At 34.8% G+C, this 27,214-nt stretch overlaps 1 protein-coding gene across 2 annotated transcripts in view; it reads left to right on the plus strand.

Moving 5' to 3' along the window:
* Positions 1-27,214, plus strand: part of LAMA2 (laminin subunit alpha 2) — a 568,286-nt gene that overhangs the window by 385,386 nt on the left and 155,686 nt on the right. For both annotated transcript variants that reach the window (XM_069489233.1, XM_069489235.1), the window contains exons 30-32: positions 8,138-8,262; positions 14,579-14,665; positions 18,885-19,078. In XM_069489233.1, coding sequence (XP_069345334.1) covers positions 8,138-8,262; positions 14,579-14,665; positions 18,885-19,078 — 406 coding nt within the window. The remainder of the gene's footprint in view (positions 1-8,137; positions 8,263-14,578; positions 14,666-18,884; positions 19,079-27,214) is intronic.

Here is a 27,214-nt window from a genome sequence, read left to right on the forward strand (position 1 = left end):
CTTCACCCTTTACCAGCTGTGTGAACCTAGACAACTTTTTTTAGCCTTAGTGGGGTCTTAATTTCCTCATTTATAAAATGAAAATAATAATAGTGCCTACTGATAGAGTTTTTGTAAGGATTCAATGAAATACTAAATAAAAGGCTTGAATACTACTTAGTACATGGTAAGATCCATCAAAGCAATTGCGATGACAATCTGCATAAAGATGGTAATTACCATATGTTATCTACCATTTATAGTCTAAAAACCAATCAGTTGATAATTAATCAAAAACTATAAAAACCATTTTTATGTCTAGCATTATGCTAGATTATCTTACTGTCTTAGTCCATTCAGGCTGCTATAACAAAATATTATAAATTAGGTAGTTTGTAAACAACAGAAGTTTATTTCTCACAGTTCATAGGGCTGGGAAGTCCTTGATCAAGGCTCCTGCAAATTCGGTGTCTGGTGAAGGCCCATTTCGTGGTCATAGATGATACCTTCTTTCTATGGCCTCCCATGTTGGAAGGAGCTACATAGCTCTCTGGGGTCTCTTCTCTAAGGGCCCTAATCCCACTCATGAGGGCTTCACCCTCATGACCTAATCACCTCCAAAAGACCCCACCCCCTAATAGTATCACATGGGGGATAGTATTTCGATGTAGGAATTTTTGGAGGACACAAATGTTCAGATCATAGCAAGCCCTAACCCCGATGTGGTAATGTTTGGAGATTGGGCCCTCACTTATATATTTTTTTCTTTTTCTTCATATATCTTTTTAAAAATATGGAGTGGAGAGGAAATATAACTATAGAAAATGTTATAGGCTAAATATTTCAAAGAAACCCACTTGGTAACTGTGTTCTTCATTTGACATTTGCAAGAGAGTAATGACATTTGCAAGAGAGTTGTGCCTTCATCCTAGGCATTAATAAATCCTACACATAGACATGTTATTATCAATAGCTAAGTCACTGTTACCCCTTAAAGAAATTTTTTTTCAAAATGGAGCAGTAAAACCTATGTGATATTGAACCTCAAGGAGGGCAGTGAGGGAGGTAAACAAACTAATACTAATTAGTATACACATACACAGTCAGATAGACAGGTGATAGTCCCATTTAATCATCACTATACCCACGGTCAGAATTACTTCTCCTGTTTTGTACCTGGGAATATTGAGGCCTCAGCTAGCTCAAAGAGCTTTTTAAATATTAAATTATTTGTGAAAATTAACTCTATCATAATTCTTATTTTAAAAATAAAAGAATAAAAGGCAAATATCTGTCATTGATCCGCTCTGTTGCCTAAAACATTATCAGTTATCTGTGGGTAAGCAATTAGCCCTATCTGCAGTAAATAGACAGATTTACTGTGAATCTACAGATTTGCTAGAATCTGCTGTGTTTAAGGTGTGTCATAAACCTTGTTTAATCTAACAACATTGCCAAAATAGGGATTATTAGCATCTTATTACAACTCTGAAATTAATGCTAAGAAAATTTAAGCAACCTATAGTGCCTTGGCCAAAAAGTATGAAAAGCAGGTTTCAAATCCTCTACAAAATGCTTTCTCCAGATTGTGAGAGAGTAAACACACTCTTAGCTGATTAAATGAGTTTGACTTTGAAAGCTGAAGTGAATTATAACCTAGAGTCCTGATACAATCTGCAATAGTGATTAAGGGCCATGTCTGAAAAATATTTGAGAAATCATGAGAATATGATATTTGTCACAAGATAGAAAGCAGTGAAATGTTTTTTCCAGGTTTATAAAGGAAAATAAAATATAGGAAACAGATTGATTTTGATCTCCAATGAAACTCAAGGGTTGCTTACTTAACCAATATCTGTCAACTGTAGAAAAATTAAACAATGCTCATTAGGGATTAGAATAGGCTCACACAAAATAACACGTATCACACTAAGTGCTAGGACTACTATATACATAATATATAAGACCCTAGTTTCCTGAATCACAGTACAATATCAGATTTATCAGACAGTATGATACATCATATATCAAACTGAGCAAAAATAATAACAGCTACCCCATGTCCAGCCCTATATGTGTACCAGGACCAGAACTGGCCACTGTACATAGATTTTCTCATTTATTCTTGCAATAAATTTATAAAGTAGACAGGATTATTTCTTCTTTTACAGTTGGTGAACTGAGGCTGAGAGAAATAATAATTTGCTTAAGTCATAAAACAATAAAGGTCATACCTATGATTCAAACCCTGGTTTGTTTAAATAGGCATTTGATGGAATGGTTCATGCTATCCTCACAAATGAGGCTGAAAATATGGGCTGGATGTTAACCAGCTGGAAGGTTGATGGGAGTATAAGTTACTAAAAAATGTGACCCACAGTAAGCATCAAAGATGTTTCCAATTATGAGGCATACACTTGGTATTTGACCCTGTTGTGCTCAAAATATCTGTCAATGATTTGGATGAGACCTATCAAATATTCAGATGACATAAAACAGGAAGTGTTACCTAATGTGTTGGATGGTGGGAAAAGATTGCAACAGTTAGAACTATGAGTTACAATTAACAAGATGAAATTAGTAGAAAAGATTTGAACTTAGGTAGGCTTACTTGTTCATTCATTCTTGTGGCATGAATTATCATTGCCAATATGCCGGCCTAATGGTAGGTGCTGGGAATGTTAAGATGTGGACTGCATGGACCTTGTCCTCTACAAGCTTATTTTCTAGTGTTTAGAAAAGAAACACTAGTTAGGAAAAGAACAGAGGAAATGACATTTATTAACAATTCATGTGAAATAGGAGTTTTACTTGATTGCAGATTCGCTAGGTGCCAAGACATGGTATTATAATACTATATGTGCAAGATTCAAATCAAGGAAGAAAGTACATTTGATGTATTTGCAAATTGCAGCTAGAGACTTATAATCTACTATATTTTAGAAGTAATTCTTAGTAACTAGGATTGTTAAATATTTAGCTTGGAAAAAAAAAAGATTTAGGAAGTAATAGTATTCTTAGATATTTGAGAACCCTCCCTGGGAAAAGAGAATTAGACATAATCTGCATAGCTTCAGAAGGCAGAACTTGGATTATTGACTGAAAATTAGAATGAAACAAATTTTCATTGAGCTTAAGGAAAAACATCGTAGCTTATAGTTATGCAAGATGAAAAGGGCTGCCTTATAAGAATTTACGCATTTAACAATATCTCAAGGAAAGAATAGAAGGCATCCTTGTATGGGAGAAAGGTTTGGTTAAGTAACTTCTCACCTTAGGTCTTAGATACTATAATATTAATGTTATATTCATTTGACTTAGCAGAAGGAATATATACCACCAGCTTTCCAATGAGCAAAAAAAAAAAAAAAAAAAAAAAACCTATGAATCTCATATATTCTAATCTATTATTGAAAAGATATTAGCACATATCTCTCTTGATAATATAATTAAACTTCTCATTAGGCATCCAGAATATAGAAATTTTCCCTAAAGTCTAATTTCTATACAAGAGAAAATATTATGTACACTATCTCAAAGCAGACAGGAAAGTCATATGAGCTATGTCAAAAAGTTTCAAAAATAGACTCATGATTTATGTGTTGTGTTTGCAGACCTAACCGGGACATGTGTGATTCAATTAACCAAGTTTAGTATGTCAGCAACTCTATGAAATATTTGCTTGCTCTGTGAAAAAATTATATAAAGTTGCAGGTATAAAAAAAATAAAACCATATTGTTAAATCTCTATATTTTTAGTAATGATCATTCTCTTTAAGTATTTTGATTCAATTATTAATGTTACAGGTAGGTTACATAAAATAATTCATTATGCAATGATTTTATTACAGAAGCAAAATGCTACAAATTATGTTGAGGATTCCATGTATTTTTGGCACATGTTCATTTCTGTAACTATAAAATATGTTCTTAAAACACTCCCCAGTTAACACTTTTTCATCAGTATGACACCTTGCTGAATGATTTGAGATTTGAACTCATAGATAATTATTTTATCTTGGAGCCATTATCTCTTACAATGCTACTGTTAAATATGGAATGGCTATTTTATTGCTAAAAAATGATGGTTCTTTTGGATTGTTGAATAAGGGAGAGTTATGGTGCTTAAATCAATATCAAAATATGACAAATCATTTTCCCTTGCTAACCACTTTTCTGTAATTAGACTTGAAACTGGGCCTTCTTCATCTTAAAAAGCCTGGCCAGTTTTATCTATACTGCCAAGAACATGCATTCATTCAGTCATTCATTCAAAACAGTCATTGAAGGCCTACCACGTTTCATACACTGTGTAGAGCTAAAAGGAGCATCTAACTAAACCAGACTTAGGGAATCAGAGAAAGTGACATTTAAAATAAGAGCTGAAATGAATAAGTGCTAGCCAGATAAGAGGAGGACAAAAACATTCTAGAACAAAGGGTTTGCACCCAGAAGTGAGAAAAAGCATCCACATAATCTGAGAATTTCGAATGGTCCCGTATGGCTACCGCATTATGTGCAAAGGGAACAGTGGCTAGAGGTACACCTGGAGGGGTAAGCAGGGGCCAATTATGATGGTCTTCCTGGCCATGCTGGAGAGTCTGTAATTCATCCTGACAGCAGTGGGGAACAAGTATAGGCTTTCAAGCAAGAGAGGGGATGGTATGGTTTGCTGTGTTCTGTAGGATGAGCACTCCGATTGCAGTGTGGAGAGATCCCTGGATGAGAAAATTTGGAAACAGGATCTTTAGCTAAGAGGCTGTTCTAATAATCCAGAAAAAAAGATGATAGTGGCCAGATAAAAACAGTAGCAACAGAGAAGTCAAGAAACAAAGAGTAGTAAAATCATGGAACCAATGATCAAATAGATATCTGGGTTAAGAGAGGCCTCTAGGTTGCTGACCTGAGGAATTGAGTGGATGACAGTGACCCCAAATGACATGGGAAATACAAGAGGATTAGCAGGTATAGAGAGAGGTGAGCTTAATTTTTGACATTTCAAATTCAAAGTGCTTCTTTGTTGTACATGAAGATCTATCCAAGAAACAATTAGAAATGAAAAGTCTGGAATTCATTAAAGATATCCAGGCTGAACGTATAAAAATGTATAGAGTTATTGGCACACAGTTAGCTGAAATCATAGTAATAGATGAAATCGCCAAGGTAAAATGTGTAGGAAAAAAAAGAACTGAGAGCCAAAGTTAGAATTAAGGATATCAATATCACTAAACAGATGGGGAAGGAAGAGTTCACGAGTAAGAGTAAGAAAGAGTAGCCACAGAGGTAGGAGAAAAATCTACGGACTTGCTATTAAACCACAGGAAGAGAAAATTTCAAAGAAAGAGGATCTAGAAATATCAGTTTCTGCAAAAATTTCACCTATCATGAGAATTGATTATTGTCAGTAAATTTCAATTTAGCAACAAAGATCTGGAATTGTGTCAATGGTGACATTGGAAGAGTGTTTAAAGGATAAATGGAAGATGAAGAAGGAGAGACCAGGAATGTAGGCTTATCAAAAATAGGATAGAAGTTGCCAAGCAACTTGAGACCCCACAGATGTTTTTTAAGATAGGAAAGGCTCAACCAGTTTCAAATGTTGATGGCAATAAGCCAGCAAAAAAGGAGAGAATGAAGATGCTAGAGAAAATGAGCAGGTAGGAAGCAAGGAAACCAGTTTAGGAGGAGAGTAGCTTTAGACAAAAAACAGAAATAAATGTCAAAAGGATAGAAAATAATGCAGGCAAGATAGTGAATTGTTTGGTGGCAGGAAGCTGAGGGAGCAACCAAATGAGAGAGCTTGCTTTTCTCTGAAAATAAGGGGCTATCATCTAGTGAGAGTGAGGCAGAGAATTAGAAGATGTGAGATTTGTACGCTGTCATGTCAGAAAACTGGATCCATTTTATATTAAGTTATAAAATGCATCTATAAGTGTCATAGTATATTTTCAACTATAGCACCAGAAATGTAAAAAAACAATAGCTTAAAATTCATTGTGGCAATGTCCTGGTTTCACTGCAGGCAACAACATAAATACCCAAAAAGAGTTAATAGAAGTTCTTAAAAAAAAAGAATTTTTTTTTTTTTTGAGACAGAGTCTCGCTTTGTTGCCCGTGCTAGAGTGAGTTCCATGGTGTCAGCCTAGCTTACAGCAACCTCAAACTCCTAGACTTAAGCGATCCTCCTGCCTCAGCCTCCCGAGTAGCTGGGACTACAGGCATGCGCCACCATGCCCGGCTAGTTTTTTGTACATATATATTTTGGTTGGCCAGATAATTTCTTTCTATTTTTAGTAGAGATGGGGTCTCGCTCTTGCTCAGGCTGGTCTCGAACTCCTGACCTCGAGTGATCCACCCGCCTCGGCCTCCCAGAGTGCTAGGATTACAGGCGTGAGCCACCGTGCCCGGCCAAAAAAAAGAATTTTTAAAAAGATTAAATTGCATGGCAATCTCTGTGGTAGAAGTGAGTGACTTCAGCTGTTGTTTGTCATGAACGACTACACATACCATTCCAGACATTGCATGAAACATAAATACATTCTTCTTGATTGATTGAATAAAGCAAAGAGTCCAGCATGTGGGATGTCATCCAAGTTCGATATAGAGCCTGCAGGCAGCTCTGTGGCTCCAGCTGAGTTGATCAGGAAATCAGTTCACTAACATGTCCATCTATTTTGTTACTGCCTTTTTGGTTTCTCAACTTTTCTTTTGATAAACTTGTTTATAAAATGTAAGTTACTGTTCTGACTACTCCACATCCTGTCATAAAATCAAGCTAAAACCCAACTCTCAATTCCCTCTATTTCTTCCTTTTTCTCAACTCCCAAAGTCAAGTGTCACATTTCCTGTAAACAACATTCAGTGGTGTGTTCTTGCTGCCATGTTTGTTATTTGTCATGTTTCTTCTTTTTTATTTTGCCAAAGCTGAAGTGAGTCCTAGAAGGTAGGATATTATTTTACCTTTTTTCCTCACCTGATTCTCTCAGTGCCTGTTTCAGTGCCTCGCATGTAGCTCTTCCTAAGTCCCTATTGCATAATTGATTATTCTGTTTTAAATATAATTCTACTTCATGAGAATTTTTTTTTTTTTTTTTTTGAGACGGAGTCTCACTCTGTTGCCCGGGCTAGAGTGAGTGCCGTGGCGTCGGCGTAGCTCACAGCAACCTCAAACTCCTGGGCTTAAGTGATCCTACTGCCTCAGCCTCCCGAGTAGCTGGGACTACAGGCATGCGCCACCATGCCCGGCTAATTTTTTCTATATATATTTTAGTTGCCCATATAATTTCCTTCTATTTTTAGTAGAGACGGGGTCTCGCTTTTGCTCAGGCTGGTCTTGAACTCCTGACCTTGAGCGATCCACCCGCCTCAGCCTCCCAGAGTGCTAGGATTACAGGTGTGAGCCACCGCGCCCGGCCGATGAGAATTTTAATTTCAAAACTATTTACGTACTATTCAGAAATTGTTCTCATTTCCTTATGTAAATGGCTTAAAACGTTATCACCCTGATGTCTCTTATTGTGCAACCACTAAAAAAGAAAATATTGACCTGAGATTGCTAGTTTCACATTGAGTCCTCTCTATTTCTGAAGAACCACCAACATGTGAAAAGAAATAGACGAATAACATTCTTAAAGGTGGTTAACTGGGCTGACCTTTTTTGCTCTTGTTGCCTCTTGAAACATTATTGCTTTCTGCCTTGCTTTAGTTTCAGGAAGCCCAGTGATGGGCAAATGCTGAGGTCCCAGTATTTTTAGCATTTTTTCTGGCGTCTCATAGGCCTAAAACCTGGATGTGAAAAAACATAAATGGCCAGAAGAAATAATAAATGTTAGAGATTCTTGAAGTCTATACCCTAATGTAGAGTAACAAAAATTGACACAGAGATTGATGTAGGGAAAAGAGAACAAAATTCTTATTGTCAGTATAGTGACAATAGCACACTATAAGTTTCTCAAATGAAAGAAATTTTTAAAAATATGTTTATATCAAAAACTGAGCTCTCTGTCAATGATAAAGTGTATGTGCATGTATGTATGTGTATGAGAATGACAGTATATGTGTTCATAGACACACACACACTCATAGATGGGGAGCTATATGAGAAATTACATTCTCTCACTAAATTACAAACAAACTTTTTCTCCTTCTACCTTTACAGAATTGTCAACATCACACTGCTGGTGACTTCTGTGAACGATGTGCTCTAGGATACTATGGAATTGTAAAGGGATTGCCAAATGACTGTCAGCAATGTGCTTGCCCTCTGATTTCTTCCAGCAACAAGTAAGATTGAGAAATATAACCGTATTTCCCGATCAGTAATGCCATTTGTCTAGAGCATGGGCTATCTATGATTTGGCTATTTTTTCCATGTAGACAAAAATTTTAATTTAAGATAGACCTTTTTTAATAATATAAAAATATGACAGAAATGAGTACATAATAGTCTATGGTTTATTTTTCCTTTCAAAATCCTGTTCCAAGTAAATAATACTTATTAATTAAAATGTAAATACCAATATTTATAGGAGATATATTTACAAAATCAATGATATATGTAAAAATGTGCATGGTTTCATAAATATACAGGTCTAGTGCTTGTATATAGTTTTGCCCATAATATCAGCCATGAAGGATTGTTTGGGTGCATATTATATCACTTTTGTGGTTGTTTCCATTTATTTTATGTGTTTAATTCAAGATTGGGAAATAATTATCAATAAAACTATTGAAATATAGCACAATTAAAGCAGGATGACTTGTTACTATGTTCCAAAAAAGTCATATCTCCCAGATCACAGCCCCCTTTCTCTTATGATAGTCTGAGCTTGGTACCATGGAAACACAGCCATAAGGAGAAACAAAAGCTGGAATATCTTATTTCAGTGCTGTCTGAACATTATGCATTAGTTTATATATTGATGAAAACCTTAGATGTTTTCATCTACCTTTTTGCTAAGACTACCCACACTTTCTGTTAAATGATTTATAGACTTCAATAAGGTGGCATAGTTTTACTCTAAATTTCTTTTTGAAAAGAATGTATGTCAGTTTTGTTCAGAATTAGAATTCTGGACACCTTGCCTCTATTATTAAAGAACCACAAAGCAATTCAGGCAAAGTGATCTTTCCACCTGTGGCTACTCACTTTTCTTCATCTTTGGCTGAAAACTAAAATGAAAACATTTTCATGTAAATTGTCTTCTTTTCCTCTGTAAGTTCCTCTTTCTTATTGGCTGGAATCATAAAGCTTTTTAGGGTGTCAAATGTAAATTTTTAGGTGAGTTGGATATTGATGAGGATAATATACATGATCTTACTTTTCATCCAGGCACCAAGTGGTAAGTGTATAAAAAATAATATTATTCTCATTTCCCTTTCCCTAATCTCCCCTCATGCCCAGATTTAAACAAGAGAATATTATTTGTGCATTTGTCTATTAAAATGTGAACCATTTGGATTATAAATATTAAGTAATTAACTGATACTTTCTGGTGGGTACACTATAATAAAAACTACAGGGCGTATACAAGAGAAACGTGCCCTTTCTTGGAGAAGCTGACTATAAAACCTATGTCTTAAGGAATGTCAACTTAAATGTAAGGAAAATTCAAAGGCACAAAATACCACACTTAATTTTGAAAACTTCAAGAACATATTAAAAGAAGTAGTAATATTTATGATAGATCTTAAACAGTAGACTGAAGGATTTTTACTGGTGAAGATAGGAAATTATATGGGCTTGAAAACAGAAAACAGTAGGAATGTTTCAAAACTAGTAAGTAACAGAGTTTGGAGCATGGAGTTCATATAGAATTTCATAATTGTAGATGAAAATGAATGGGAGAATGGAGGCCATATTGTAGAAATTCTTAAATACCAGTCTAAAGAATAGCTATTTAATTTTCCATGTAATAAGGAAACACTACAACTTTTTGTTTTAAGAAAAAGGTTAATATGATCAGAGCAACACTTTAGGAAGACTACTATGATAGAATTAATCATAATGAATTGAAACAGGCAAAGGAGAAAAGCAAAGAGACCAATTAAAAGGCTAAAGTACACTAGCTTAGGCAAAAGATAATTAGAGCCTGAAGGTAGGTAATAGTAACAAGAATGGTGACAAGGAGACAAATGTGAGAAAATTGTTTAATACCACCCTACAGAAGTTGATAACTAATTAGATGTAAGGGGTGAGGATCCAGGCAGGCATTGAACACTGAGTTTTTTAGCTAGGTTGTCCTCCAAAATGGTGGTGCCATTAACTGAAACAGGGAAACCAGGAGAGAGTTGCTGCGGAAGAAAGACAATTTATGTTTCAAATAGGTTCAAATTGATGTGAAGTATCTGTCTGAATGGAAATATGCAAATAGCTGCTGGAAATGGAAATCTGAAAATTGCAGGAGCAGATGAAGGAAGAGATATGTTAATAAATGAATTACAGTGGGATAAGATTTCCCAGGCTAATGTTACCCATGGGAGTATATAGAAAGAAGGAAAGACAGGACTTCCTATATTGGGAAAGCCAGAAGAAAAGGAAGCATTAAGGCAGGAACAGTCAGGAGATGTGGGAATGCAGACAGCAGTGTCACTGATACCGAGGTAGAGAAGAACAGCAATGAACAGCATCACACGCTCCTCTCACACAGGAGACGGAGTAAATACGGTGCCAATTAACTATGAGGGTCATTGGTAAATTTTGACCATCCATAGTGGAAGCAGACAATAAGTTACAAGGGTTTAAATTTACAGTTTTAAGAAATTTCAAGAATAAGGAGAAAGAATACTACCTTGATTGGTTAGAAGGATCAATAAAAGAGTACTTTTTTTGTTTCTGTTTTGTTGTTGTTTTATATTATTTGTATAGTTTGAGTATATTTTTATACTCAAGAAAACCCGCAAAGAATCAAAATATCAAATTAAAATGGCTAGTTCAGGGGTTTCAAACTTTATTGATTAAACCACCGTTAAGAAACACTTTTTTACATCATAAGGCAGTACACAAAAACTTGTTTTATGGATACCATACCATTTATAAATTTTATCACCTCACACTTTCAGAAAAAAATCTTGGTCAAAACCCACTAAATTGATTTCATGACTCACTAATATCACCACTACTTGGAACATATTAGGCTAATTAACAAAGCAAAGACCTATATATGAATGAAAAGAGAAGGACTGAAGTGTGAGCAAAGAAACCAGCCAGGGCAAAGAATAGAGACACTTCTTTCTGAGGTATAAAAATGGATTCTAAGGTATAGATGGAGGAGGCTGAAATATCTCATTTTTGTGACTTCAATCTATGAAATCTGTGAGAAACAAAGGTAAGGTGTGGTGTCTCTTACTAAAATAAATATGGTAGACTTTTAACAGCTGTGACGGAGCAGCAGTGCTTACACTCTCCAAAGTTTTCCACTGCCTACCCAAGGAAAGGTCAGACATCTTGGCTGGAAATCTCCAATCTGACTCCCTTTCTGGCCTCAATGCCCTCTATTCCCTTCTATAATACTTGATGCCAAGTTCTGAGTTTTCTTGCTCTTCTCCAAACATGCTCAGCAATTTTTGCTTTTGCTCTTCCCTGTGACAATCCCTGTGAAATCCAATCCATTTTTAATGCCCCATCCAGACCCCACCTCTGCCACGAAATCTATCCATAGCTCAGCATATATTTTGTACATTTTACATACAACTAACAATTTTACCTTATGTTATCATTTCAATCAAATGTTCTTTCAGAAATTGAACATCTACTAAGCATATAATTTATTCCAACACTGTAAATAAAAGATGAAAGATATGTGTCCTGTCCTTTATTTGTACATATCAGTCTCTTATGCAGAATTGTAAATTCCTTTAAGATAAAGATAGTATTTTATTTATTCCTTTATTCAACAAATATTTAATGGGGGCCCAACTCTGCTAGACATACTTCATCATGCTGAGAATATGTTTAAGTGAAAAAGCAGTCCAAGTTTCTGCCTCTGGAGTTTATATTTTTTTCATAAGAGAATAAAACAATAAACAAATATATAATGTAGTATCAGGTAGTGACAAGTGCTATCAAGAAAAACAAAGTAGTCTCCATGAATATAGAGTGACTGGGGTACCATTTTAGACAGGGTGGTGAGTGATCGCCACAAACAGATGAGACGTGCCTGAAGTGAGCCATGTGAATGTCTGCAGGCAGGGCAGTCCAGCCAGAGGAAAAACCAAGTGCACTGCCCAGAGACAGGCCCACACTTGGCCCACACTTGGCAGACAGCAAGAGGCCAGGGTGGCTGGAACAGAGTGGATGGGAGGAGGGTGGTAAAAGGTGAAGCCAGCAGAGTGCCAGTGATTAACTAAATGTCCTAAAGGCTTAAAATTTTCCAGTGGCAAGAGGTGGCTTGGTAAAGGATAATCCAGTGATGTTATTGATGGTAGCACCAGCAGCATATGAGGATAGAGTACATATGGAGTGTGAGACAGAGGGATACAAAGTTGACTTCATGGTTTTTGGCTGAGCAAATGGAAGCATGGAGTGGCCATTGACTAAGATGGGGAAAATTATAGAAAGGTCAAGTGTATTTTTTTAGGGGCGGAAGCTTAGTTTTAGATCCATTAGGGTAGATACAATATTTAAATCCCTTAAGACTGAATGAGATCATTTAGAGGAAATGAGAGGAGAAATCTGAAAACGGAACTGTGAAGTACATTTGGAGATCAAGGACATGACATAGATCCAGCAAAGGAAACTGAAAAGGAACAACTAGTGAAATGGTATAAAAAACCAGAAGGAGGTGATTTCCAGGAAGCCAGTTCATCTCTGGAGCATCCACAGGAGACAACACAGAGAACAAACTCTTAAAAGTCTGTGGAGGGGAGTTTGGAATTATCAGCTGTAGAGAAATGTAAAGGATGGTCACCAAGAGAAAAACACAAGGATTTCTGAGTGGTCATGCAGACAAAAGGAGAATTGAGAGCAGATGAGGGAGTTGTAAGCAGAAAGAATGGCCTTGAACTTCAAACAAGATGGAATTCCTCCTCCTTCCTTCAGAAGTTCTTTTATGTGATATAAGGAAATCCACCATAATATCAGAATTCAAAAAAGTTTATATCAACTATTTAAGGAGAATTACTACATTCCTATGTAGTACTTTGAGACATTTTATATATTGAGTACATTATTGACTTCATTATTTCATTGTAAAGGAGTATAATTTGACCACGTTGGCTCTCTGGAGTTGCACTTGAAATGTCTAAAATCTGGTTCCTAAGGCCCAGATATGTTTAAGAGTTTGTGTGTGTGCATGCGTGAGTGGGTGTGTGTGTGTACATGCAGGCAGATGCACTCAGCGTCAAGCTTTAAATTAAAGAGCTAAAAACTTGGCAGAGTGTGTCAATTATGAGTTTATGGGTCTATTTTTTTGTGAAAGCAAAAAACAAATTTGTTGGATAATGAGTTTGTGAGTAGTAGATCAATTTGTTCACATAATTTGCAAAAGCTAGAGTTTATTACTCATTCATGTACTATTGATTTAATGCATTGGAAGACAGTTAAAATAGGTTCCTAATGGCACTTGACCAAAAGGAGTTGTTGCCCTGGCCTATATTACTTATTGCTTTTTCAGCAGCAACTGATTTAGCAGACCTGCAAAAAGAAAAATGGTGTTTGCAGCATTATCATTCTGCAACAAATATGTTTTCTCTTTCTAAGTTTCCCATGCATCATGCAGTTTTATCCAGTGGGAATGTAGTCCTGCTTACATTTGAGAGAAGTTTGTAACAACCCCAACCTACATGCTATTATAATATAGTTTAGTTTTCAAGTCTTGTCAAGTCTTTCTTTTGTAAAGTAAGCTAATCAGAAATCCTAGAGCAAGACAGACTGGCTGTGGTCTACCAGCATGGTAGAGAAAACATAGGGCAAGTTATATAAGTCCTAATTATTAGAAAAGACCATAAAATAGCCAGGAAATCTTATTCATTTTCATAAAGAAAGCTTTGTCCTCTTCTCACACTAAATCTTGTTACTTCGGGTTTAAAGTAAAATGTAGTTTGAAATCTGGATATAAATTAGAAAAGGCACTCTTTTATTCTAAAGGAAACGTTTATTCACACTTCATGTTTTGAAGTGCCAGTGGCCATTTGGACTTAGTTTTCAGGGAAAAAAAAAATATATATATATATATATCTTTTATGTCCTTTTTTTTAAACCTAAATATATTCAGTAATACTTATTCTGCTATCAGACAAAATGTGTGTAAATTCCAGGCATATTTTTCTTGTGGTTAGTGAACAATAGGACATTTTTTGCTAGATGTTTAATATTTTCATGGCTGTCATGTTATTATTAAAATTCCAAAATATTAACATGTTTAGTGTGATGCATTGTTAATTCATCAAAAGCCAACCAACATTTATTTGTTGACTATTATTAGTAGTTTTTAATTGTGAAATACTACCCTTAAGAAAGAATTTCATCAGTAATTATGAATATGGCACTTATCACCATCTAAAAATATGTCCCAATCACCTTGAAAATACATAGGAGTACTTATTTTACAAAATAAATGGGTTAAAACATTGTTATCATCCTTTTCTTTTCTGATTTCAGTTTCAGCCCTTCCTGTGTCACAGAAGGCCAAGATGATTACCGCTGCACAGCCTGTCCCCGGGGATATGAAGGCCAGTACTGTGAAAGGTACCAATAGTCATGACACAGAGAGAGTAACGGTGCATGGAGATTATAGGGTAAAGGGTCACAGTAGAAAAATGTTCATTATTTGAATAATTTCATTATTTTCATATTCTGTAGTAGTTTATTTTTTTTATTTCAGGATTTTATAGGGGTATAAACATTTTGGTTACATGTTATGAATTTGCTACATCTCTAGTAGTTTAAATTATATGCTTTAAAACTTTTTGTGTCTTAAAGTTTGTCCAAAGAAAGTTGTTTACTTCTATCTTATGTTTAGACTTTCTTAAGGATTCCAAATTATCTCACAATTGTCTAATTTATGTTTTAGTATACATATATAAGTTTATATATAAAACTATAATTTTATAATAACAAATCAAATCAATTTCCAAAAGCTTATCAGTAGTTACGAATGATAAAAAGCTGGCCACATATTTCTCATTTTAATTCACTGGAAAATATTATCTAGCAATAACCACTTGCATGGTGCTTTCTATGGCACTATACCGGCAAGTGTATACGTAACTCAGAATATAAATGGGGACAAGCATTTTTAATTAATATAACCCAAATAATGAAGTGTTTTTTATTCAGTTCTCCTTCTCAACAGGCAAATGATATTATTTAAATGTTTACTCTTATCATATTTCTTACAAAATCTCATAATGCATGTATGTAGCTATTAAATTGAATTCTAAGTATAGTACAAATGGTAAATTAAGGAATACAATTCCAGACTGACTCTCTAGTAAGATTGTAATTAATATCTTCCAGATATATATTTTCTGTAAAATCAGTATCCTGGATATGCAAACTTGTCACCATCACTTTTAGTACATTTTAAGTATTATCTCTAACGTAATGAAGAGTAAGTCTTTTTAACTATTAACAGTATACACACATGATAGTCTTAGCATAATTGATAGCATTATTAAAGCTTTATGAAGATCTGTGGACTTAGCTTAGTCCAACAACTAAGCTGGGTTCCGTTTTTCTCATTTATAATCTCAGAAATACCTACACAATGAGTGCATTGCGCACCGTTTGGGGAGTGGTAACACTTGAAGGTGCTGACTCGGGAAAGGGGGGGTGGGGAAAAAAATATGAAACTATTGTTTTTAACTTGCACTGTTCACTTAATAATTTATCATGAACATTTCCCATATTATTTCATATCATTGTACAAGAAATAATGTATACATTATGAGGACATACTGTATCTAACAAGATATACTGTTAGACTCTTTGATTCTGTAAAATTAAATAAAAAAAAAAAATAAATAATCTCAGAAATAACTGATGGGCAACGTACTTTACACTAATATTGTGATAATAAGTGTGTAAAGGACACTGTTAGTGCCCTGCCAAGGCACCTATACAGAAGTCTTCTCTCCAACAAGAGGGGCAAAAAGGCCTGAGAATTTACCCCACCTTTCTTCAGCGATCCATAGCCAATGAGCACCTGGTGTGAAAGTACAAAAGTCTAGCTCTTTTGCATCAAAGCAGAACAAATTTGAGATGTTATGTATGCTTCAGAGCTCTCCATGGAATTAGGCTAAGACTGGGACCTCACCTGATATCACACCCGTTCTTAGATTTTTTTCTCTTCCATAACCTGCTTCACCCATCCCTTTGCTAGATTACTCTAGGAACACTTCCTTAAATTGTAAATTTCTTTGCAAATATAAACTAATATTAATTTCTATCATCACCCACTTAAGAATCTTCTTTTACATAACCAGCAACAACTGTATTAATAATGACAATACGTAACTAATTAGACTTAAGTTTTATAAATTCCAATGCAGTTCCTATACACTTGTAAAATATATTTCCAAATAAATCTGTATGTGGTAACTCGAAACACAATATCCAATATTTGATATATATAACCATGCATTCAAAATTTCCATGCCAACAGAAATTGGCAGCAATTAAATAACTCAAAGCAATACAAAATCCAAATATTTCCACTTATTTTGAAGATACATACATCATTTGGATATAGGTACAGGTATAGTTATAGATGATGTATTAATATGTATATTTTTTTAATGTCTACCAGTGTGCTTTGGTATTTATGCTTAGACTAATATTCATTTCTTGCCCTTTAAACACCAGTAGATGGGGACTAAAAGCATCCCTGGACACCAAGGGGATTATCTGCAGTAATTTATGGAAAAAATGTTTTACAGTATAGCTATATTTATAAATTGGAGTTACCACTATCTACAAAAGCATGTGTATAGAAAAGACAGGAAGGGTACACTGAAGTGACAGTTATTGTCTTAAAGCAGAGTGATTACAGAAAATTTATTTTTTAATATCCATTTATGTTCATCAATAAGAGCTGACAGTTCATATAGCATATAGATGAGCAAGATCCTACACTATCAAATGTGAATAGCTTGAATTGTTTTTCCAGTTCTCAAATGTTGTTAAACCTTTACATTCATCATCTTTAACATATAAATGATCAGGTTATATTTCCCTGAAAAATTGCTTTTATTCAGCTAAATTAAACCAAAGTTCTTGGTTAAATTTTTATTGTAACTTTCCAAATAAATTTGTTCCACTGCTGAGAGCTTCTTAAATCATTTAAATCATCTTTACACCTGCCCAAACTCATCATCTCAGGTCTAAAACTGCTTAAATTTCCTGAGTGTCCCTGTAATGTAGAAACCTCTCCCCATACTTTATTTTCATTATGTTTGTAATAAACTCTTTGAGCATTTAATCAATCTGACCCTGCTTAGAATACAGTTATTCACCTGTAAATGTTAAAAAGCAATTTAAGTGGACTTATTTAAATGATAGTTTTATTGAGCATTTGTAATCTTACACTGAAAAGAAAATAACCAAAAACATGAAACTGTAAAAGCCTAATGTTACAAATAGTTTTCTTCATGCTTGTCTTTTCTAACCAGCACAGGATGAATTAGATTTCACAATCAGCCATGCAAATTTTCACGATCTTAGGCTGCTAAAGATGGTCTATCATTATCTTGCCAGTATTTATAACTTTTGTTCCCAACCCTGTACTGTCTCTCAACTTTCTCCTATACTTGCCCTCTAAACAAAAATTCTAACTATTGGTTGTATTTACACTGACCATATATATAATTTGTTGTCCAATCTGACACTCCAATGAGAGACAGAAAGTATTTTTAATAATTAAGCCAAAACAACAGGTAATCCGGGATTATCCTGAGCAAACCAGAATATCTGGCCCTACTAGCATCTTATAAAGTTGCCAAACTTCAAGTATCATAAGCGATACTGAAATGTACTTAGGTGAATGGATGCATGGATAGATGGAAGAGTCAATGAATAGATTGCATTTGGGGTTCATTCAGTTGGACTTCCTTTTGAATTTTTCAAATCAGTGTTATATATTTTATTTGCATATCATTAACCCACTTCCATAGACACTCGTGAAAAATCCATCTTGAGGAAGATGTGGTAGAAAGGAAAGATGGATAGGATTAAATAGAAAATCTCAGTAGTTTATTGCCACTTAACTTGCCTCTTTTTCTTCATTAGTAAAATTATTAAGTTGTATTATTTGGTTATTTTGATTTCTAAAATGCATGAGTATAGGAAAGCCCAGGAATTAATGTATAAATTATATTCCTCTCTAATTATAAAAGAGGACTTAAAAGTTTATGATCTGGAGCAGTGATGGGCAAACTACAGCCCTCAGACTAAATTTTCCCCCTTGCCTGATTCTGTATGGCACTAAAGCTAAGAACTGTTGTTACAGGTAAACATTTATGATAAATTCGATGATAGGATGTACTATCATCGAACATTTGAACCCCAACTAAGTAAATTTGACATTTTAATACTTCAAAATAAATCCTATTCTTCTCATTAGTAGATTGGTATTACACAATAATTTCTGCTCAATTACTATTATATCATTATTGCTGTTGTTACTGTGTATTGAATTTCATCAGCAACAACCAAAAAACCTTGAAATTTTATTTCTCTCTCACTGCATAATCTTGATTTTGCCTCTTGGCCTGCAAAGCCTAATATTTACTATCTGACCTTTTACAGGAAAAGTTTGCTGACTGCTGACCTACAGACAATTGATATCAGTTTTGTTTCATTCAAGACAAAACACACACACACACACACACACACCCCCCAAACACAGAACAACTTGGAGACATGACTTGCTATTGACCACCTTTGCTTTGTCACTGTTTAAATTTAGGTGTGCCCCTGGCTATACTGGTAGTCCGAGCAGCCGCGGAGGCTCCTGCCAAGAATGTGAGTGTGACCCCTATGGCTCACTGCCTGTGCCCTGTGACCCTGTCACAGGACTCTGCACGTGCCGACCCGGAGCCACGGGAAGGAAGTGTGACGGCTGCGAGCGTGGGCATGCACGCGAGGGCAGAGAGTGTGTTTGTACGTATACTAACTTAGCTATTAGTTTGGGGGGCTTTGGTTCCATTTCTGTCTCAATCCAATGAGAAAGACTGACTTTTTTTTTTTTTTTTTGGCAATAGCTAGTTCTACTGTTCACTCTTTCTGACACGATCTATCCACCTTGTGCTGTTCGCCTGCTGTTTTTGTCTCCATCCTGCTGAGCCAAGAACAGCTGAGAAAATCCTCAGCATGCTTTAGTCAGTGCATTGAAGACCTACAACAGAGGTCCTGAAGGCATATCTTATTCCATTTATTTTATTTGTCCATCTTGGGATTTCCAGCTTGCCTCAAATTGGCATTGCCTTTGTGACAGATTAAAGATTCTAGTATATTAAAATTTTTAGAATATTCCTGAATTTGTAATCAGCTGGACAGACGCTTTAAGCCTTGAATTACAACTGAGTTTTTGTTTTTGTTTTTGTTTTTGTTTTTAATGAGAAGGGGTCTCACCTTTGCTGAGGCTGCTCTCAAACTCCTCAGCTCAAGCAAAACCTCCCGCCTCAGCCTACCAGAGTGCTAGGATTACAGGTGTGAGCCACCGCGCCCAGCCAACAACTGGGTTTTCATTTCCCTACTTTTACGGAAATCCATAGGCATACTGCTTCATCTTGAACTACAAAACCTGGAAGCAGTAGCAATGAACTCAAGTATTTTTACTCACATATAATAAATGGAGAACAAGTTGCGCGCGCGCGCTCTCTCTCTCTCTCTCTCTCTCTCCCTTTTTGTTTCTGTTCTGATTCTGGATTCAGCAGTGCCATATTGAAAGTACATTGAAATAGGGAGTTAAATATAATTCTTGGATCTTACATAAATTCTAATCTAAAATAGGTTATTTATACATTTAAGGAAGGAGTGTTGTACTACAGTATTCTTTTCCTTAAGGAAATTTATTTCAGCATCTTTTATTTCAACATTACCTATTTTAATGTATTTATGCATGCCAACATTTCTTGTTTTAACATCTTGTGTGTAAATCTTAATAGCATCGTAACTAGAAGAGTTTTTGTGTTCTAGTTTTATAAGAGTTACCTCTGAAGCTAAAGCTGAATTTTAAAATATGCCATAAAGTTAAGACTGGGTGTGTTTGGGTAGAGAGGTTTTTAAATCTTTTTTTTTTGTATTTCAACCATCTTTAATGAAAATATATTATATTGAAAATAACAGCAAATGTGAAGGTAGGTGAGAGGAGATAAATTAAATGTAATATTATGTACATTTATGTTATCATATTTAGTCATTGGTATATACATACTCACTCTTCCCAAGTATAATGACACAGTTCAATGATAATTAAAGAAGTGGACTACCAAAGTATTTCATAATATTTCTTTCAAGTTAAATTATTAGCATGGATATAATTTAACTAGATAATACACAGATATTCCTGACATAAACACTAATCTAAAGTCCTTGAATTATAAGTTATCAATTTTATTAATTATCCATAAGTAAACTTGAAATAAAAAGATAATGTTTAATATCAAGCACAAAAATTAAACAATAGCACATTAAAATCTGGGAAAGACAAAATAATGGCATTATTTTCTGAACATTTCTTGTAAAGACAATTTACATTCTGCCCATCAGCAACAATGGTTTTAAGTTTTTGTTGTTGATGATCAATACTTTATTTACATTTTAAATAAGTTTATCATAAGAAAACTTAACTTATCCATCATGAATGTGGATTTCTAATCTCCATGTGTCCCATGTGACATTAACAACAGCACCAATCCTCCAGTTACAAAGTTATGTCAGTTTTAGTGTTCATTTGCATTATTCTTGTCCCACAAGGAAATGTTCAGTTCAGTTGCTGTGTCTGGAAATGTTTATATTCTTCTGGAAGATTAAATAAGAGCAATTTTTCTTCTACAAAAATATTATTATTAATAAATTTGGGGGTTGTTTTTGATATCTAGACCCTTTTCCTAAAGCGTTTATAATTATTTTATAATTATGCTATATAGATTTTCCTCATACTTTTCTAAAGCTTTAGTGATTTCCACTTCTAGGAATGTTTTCTCTTCGCTCTTCATTAAGTTAACTCCAGGAATTGTTACACAAAGCATCTTTAGATTTTTGTTCTTCTCCTTTTTTAAAATTTCTCTGTTTATGGAAAAATATGCCATGATTCTATGATATTAGTCTTTCCCAGGACTCCTAGGTTTTAAATCAGATAACAAAACAGATCACAAGTATGGCCATAACTTTGACTTATTCTCAATTCTTTTTGAAATATATTTCTGTATCCTTAAGCTAAAGTAGGGCAAAATAGATTCACCTGGCATGTTTGATCTGTGGGACTGGTTTTGTCACATGCGATCATGGTGGAATTGTATAAGGCCCGGAGTGAGAATAAGGAAGGTAGCCTGGCTTGACAAGGGAATGTGTATGTAGTAGGAGAAGTATCTGCAGTGCTGGTTGTTAACATGGTTCTGACTACAGAAAATAAGCTCCCTCCTGTTAGTTATAATATGTAAATACTCGAATAGTAGCATGTATTATACAAGAGTTAATTTTGCTCTCTTTAGTTAATTCTCTAGAAAACGTAATTTAAATTGGCTCCCCTTATGGATTTGCATGTTTCTTAAAATGCATAATCAATGGCCTAGGCATGATCATTGCAATACCTCAGGTAAGCTGCATATTGGTGGAAAGAATCTATACACTCACTATACATTTAGATTAAGCTGTTATTTACCAAGGTTATAAAATTCTGCTGAAGAGATCAGGCAACATAAAGCAAATATAAGAATCATGGGAGAGTTTCCCTTGACCACTGAAGTCCCTAAAAGAAACTTGTAGCTGCCGAGGACAATTGCCAGTGAGCAAGCTAGGATTTTACTGGATCCAAAATGGAATCTCTTGCTGGACAACAGGCCTTTGTACCTGGAGTTTACATTACTATCATGAATAATTCACACAAATAATCTGTTTCCATATTAGGAAATATTTAGATACCAGAGTCACTCATAGTTAGTCAAATTCAGTCCCACCAAGGTTACCAACTCCACTAAACAAAAGCAGTGCCTGGGCATGACTAAGCAATATATCTACCTTCAGATCCTTGGCATTCCCTAAAGTCCCTTTCACCATACATAGGTTTATTATAACAGTAATTTTTTTAAAGGGTCACCTTGACTGAGAGGTGACCATTTTCCAGATACTATTTGAATATTTTATATGTGGTTCTTTTATTTCTGGCACTGTCCTTGTTCCTTATTATCCCCACTGTATGATAAGAAAACTGAATTTAGGTGGGCTAAGTCACTTTCTCAAGGCCCACAGTGACTTTTCAGAAGAGCTATGATTGGAAGCAAGGTCTGTCTTGCAAATCTTATTTTCTTTCTTTCTTTCTTTTTTTTTTTTTTTTTGAGACAGAGTCTCGCTTTGTTGCCCAGGCTAGAGTGAGTGCCGTGGCCTCAGCCTAGCTCACAGCAACCTCAAACTCCTGGGCTCAAGCAATCCTTCTGTCTCAGCCTCCCGAATAGCTGGGACTGCAGGCATGCACCACTATGCCCGGCTAATTTTTTCTATGTATATTTTTAGCTGTCCATATAATTTCTTTCTATTTTTAGTAGAGACAGGGTCTCGCTCTTGCTCAGGCTGGTCTCGAACTTCTGAGCTCAAACAATCTGCCCGCCTTGGCCTCCCAGAGTGCTAGGATTACAGGCGTGAGCCACCGAGCCCAGCCTAAATCTTATTTTCTTAACTTCTATGCTGGCTATAATGCAAAACACAGGAAGTGAACATGGTTTACTCAATATATCAACATTAGCAAGTTCAGTCCTTTATTAATTTACTTCTGTGTGTAGAGCCCATTCTGCCTCAATGAAAAATAAAGATGAAATGAACTGAAATACAAAATGAAAAATTTTTAATACATATAAAGACATATTTTTTTCTGCTAACCATTGAGACTCTCTCCTCTAAAATTTAAAACATTATCATGTTTATGATAAATTCTTATTCATCATAAATTGTCAAGTAGAGATTGTCTTCTGTACTGGAGAAAAGATGCACTAGCTGGGTGCTCAGACTAATTTCACAACCTTTTTGTTTGTTTCTATTTAGGAATTATTTGGGACTGCTCTACAATGGGTTTTTTCCCCCCTTATGTATATTGGTGAGTTCTGAATAGATATTTTACTGATTTCCCAAATCAGGATTTCTCCTCAGTAAGTTAGGTTAATACAAATCCATTCTCCTCTTTCAACCCTCATTCATAATTTACATTTCATAAAATGAGAACAACTTCCTGCCCTTCTGAAATTTGAGAATGAGCAAGAAAGCCATTAATAGTAAAGTTTTGTATTGTGAAACACAAAACTTGGATTTGTTCATGTCCTATTTTATGTAAACTTGGAGTTAACACAGAATAACTCATGTGATGTTCAAAACAGATTATGAGTGGCATGGTAAAATATATTACTCTCCTAGAGAACAGAAATTAAAATTAGTAGCTGTTGGCAAGATATTACTCCATAAAAGTGCCTGAAATAACATTTTATAAATATCAAATTGATGTTGGCTACTTTTAATCACTGCATATGAGGTATTGGGGATATATCAGCATTTATTATTTATAGTCACAATTTATTTAAAATATAATATATAAGAGAATGCTTTGCTTGCTAATGTTGCAAAAGAAATCACAGTGTGTTTTTTTTACTGCCAGGCTGAGGTAAGCCTAGCTAAATGTGGTAACTCATCTTACTCTGTAAAATATGCACCTTCCAGCCACTTGGTAAAACCTTAAACATAATGTTTTATCCTATCTTGACACTAATCTCAAGAGACATGATCAAGATTATAGTTTTTAGTAGCCAGTTGCTCCCAAAGATCTTATCACAATAATGCAAAGGCCCTTATATATTATTACTAGAACGTTGTACACTTATAATCAAAGATGATTACTAATGACACTTATTGCTCACTATATATGGGACAGGAATAAAATAGTAGAACATGGTTATCACCATAAAGAAAGTAGGACTTTCTATTCTAAAAGATATTGGAAAAACATCAATTGATCTCTAGACGCTGTTTATTAATCTGTGACTTTGTTTGTTGTACATGTGATGACAACACATGTCCTAAAGTCCTTCTCTTTCTGCTCTCACTTAGTCCTCAAGTAAGTTCTTATTCAAAGGTCAGAATGTCTGCTGTAGTTTTCTAGAACTCTAAGCTATGACATGTTGTTCACATTCAGTTGTTGAGCAATCTATAAAAGAAACTTCTGTTCACCACATTTATACCTTCTACTCATACTTTGTTACTAAAAGAAGTTTGAGTTTCTTCTTGTCAACCTTCTTGGTACTGGTCCAGGCTAGCCGTGTATGGAACACAGCTGTCATTCTGATTCTAAATAATTTTTCTAGTTGTTTGGATCAGCCTCAGTGGTTTGTATGTCACAATGAGAAAGCTGTTCTGTTGGCACATTAAAGAGTTGCACAGTTTAATTGTCACTTACAGATGCCTGATCACTATTGCCTTTATTTTCAATCAAGCTTTAAGAGTAAACTAAACTCATTTTGATTACAATTTTCACTCTGCTAGGCCCAGGAGGTTCACTGACATTGAAGAACGATAGAATTGCATGATCTTAAAGTTGGAAGAAGTCTTAAATGTACGGTAGTCTAACCTCTTTTTCTGTGGCATGCCCAAAACAGACAGTATCCTGATTCAAGGAAGCATGCTGTTATGAAGGTTTGAATCCTAGTTTGCCACATAGAAGTTGTGTAGCATTAGATTAGTTAACTTTTCTGAACCTCATTTCATCATCTGCAAAACGGAAATTAAATACTACATTCATGTATATGAAGTATCTAAGCATAATAGATGCACAATAAATTCCAGCCATTATTATCATCGTTATGTGGCCATTTTTTGATGTTTTGTGTGCTCATCAGTTTCCGGTGAAATATTTTCTTTAAATTAGGCTGAATTCTTATTTTCCATAATTTATCTCAAATTCTACGCTCTTCAAGTCACTGAAAACCACTTTTCTGACCACCTTACATTTCTCTTCTAAGTTCTTCACATGCATTATTTATAGATTCAAAAACACCCTGATTGTGACTTTTTCTCATCTGTAAAATGAGGATACCAATGGTGCTTACCTCATAGAGTTGCTGTGAACATTAGGTGAGATGATGATGGCAAAACACAATACGTTGCCTGCCATGTAGTGACTATGGTATAGATAAAAGCTACTGTCTCGTTGTGATTTGTAGTACTTTCAGTTTCCATTTGTCTTTTAAAAAGCTACACCATCCTTGAACCATATTGAACTTGTTTTTCATATGTATTATATATAGAGTTTTATTTAATTTTTATATATATATTACATATATAACAATGTGGTATGTGAACAAATTCATCAGTCTCAGCTAAAATCTACAGAATACCTTTCCTTCTATCGAAGAAATAACTGGGGGGAAAAAGCCTTCTTAATGAGTATGAAATCAAATTTTTATTTTAGAAGGTATTTATTTAAAAATAATATAGAATAACCGAATAAATTCAAATAAGCCCTAAATATATGATAATCTAAATGTTTCTTCTTAAAGAAGATAAGGGAAAGAGAGAAATATAAAATTCAGATTCAAGGAACCATCAATGTCATTCATTTAGAAGAATTAATATAAAATATACATATTAAGACATAATTTTATCTTAATACTGTGTATTTACTCATTTTATCCCTATTTGATTAGAGCAGAAAATTTATATATCTTTTCCTAAAATTTGTTAGTAGGTTTGACCTTTTCAAAAATACTCAATGTACTCATTTCAGCTTCAGCTTCTTTGGTTTGGATGTAGTGTGTGATTTTTTTGTGACAGTAGCCAGTAGTTATTATGTGTGGGGGACTCTGGTAGAAATGCAATATTTTGCACTAATTACTAACAGAAAGATCTGTAATATTGGCTGCATGATTTGCCCCTTACATGTGCCTAGCTATAACGATCTGAATTTAGTACTGCATTTGTTAATATTAAACACAAATTTATCCTGACACTTTTATAGGCAAAGCCTCAGAAACATTTAGTCATGTAAAATATAATCATAGTCTTGAAATATTTGCTTTTGTGCCCATGCATTTTTGGCAGGATCTCACTTTATAACCTTATCTGTATTGCTGAATTAGGAGAATGGTTTGGAGAGGTTCTTTGGGGCTCCTGATTATAAGATAGGTGTTAATTTATACTAAGCCGTTATTGCACCTTTATCAAAGAACAGTTGTTTACATAATGTGAATATTCCATCCCTATACACTCTTCAGATCTTTCCTATCATAGTGAATTAAATTTGGTTTTAATTTGCATTCCATTTCCAGTGTTTGTTGCCAGACACTTCAGACTTTTTGAGGGCAAATAAAAGTAGCTTGTGGTGTAAGTAAAATATTTTGTGTCAGAATAAAATAGCAAACCATTATGCAAAGGGCACATTTTCTCATGTGTTTACCTTATAGCTGCATGAGCTAGACTTGTACAGAAGCTTTGAAAAAATCCCCATGGCTGTCATATTCATAAGTCTTTCTGACCCATTCAGACAGATGTTAGTATATTACTTGGAGCATACTATAAAACTTACCTTTCACTTATGGAAATGTGCTTGGACTTTGTTCCCCAAAAAGCATATACAGAGACCATGAGACATGGGATAATAATAGACCTTTGGACATAGAGACATAAAATGGAATGTATGAGTCCTTGAAAGAGCAATTAAATACATTTTCATTTTAACAACTGAAGATGAAGAACCAAAACAGATGGACAGGGGGTAGAATAAATGAGAGAAAAATCAGTATTCATCATGCCTCTTGGCATTCTAGTGTTCCAATTTACTCTGTAGTACATTACAGTAAATCAGATCTAGTTCCGCATTCCAGTCCCTGGTTTATTCTTACATGAAATAAAAACTGAGAAAACTGTGGGTATTCTCCCTGGTAATTTCTAGGACCATCTAGTAAGGAGCATCTAGCCATACCGTTATCAACAAACTGACTCAATTCCTTCTTGGAAATAGGTAAGTTACACATTATAAATAAATTGGGGAAAGGGCTAGCAAAGGGACACACAGCCCTAGAAAGCATGGTGAGATAGCAT

The sequence above is a fragment of the Eulemur rufifrons genome, chromosome 15, assembly GCF_041146395.1.
Source record: "Eulemur rufifrons isolate Redbay chromosome 15, OSU_ERuf_1, whole genome shotgun sequence".
Classification (NCBI taxonomy): Eukaryota; Metazoa; Chordata; class Mammalia; order Primates; family Lemuridae; genus Eulemur; species Eulemur rufifrons.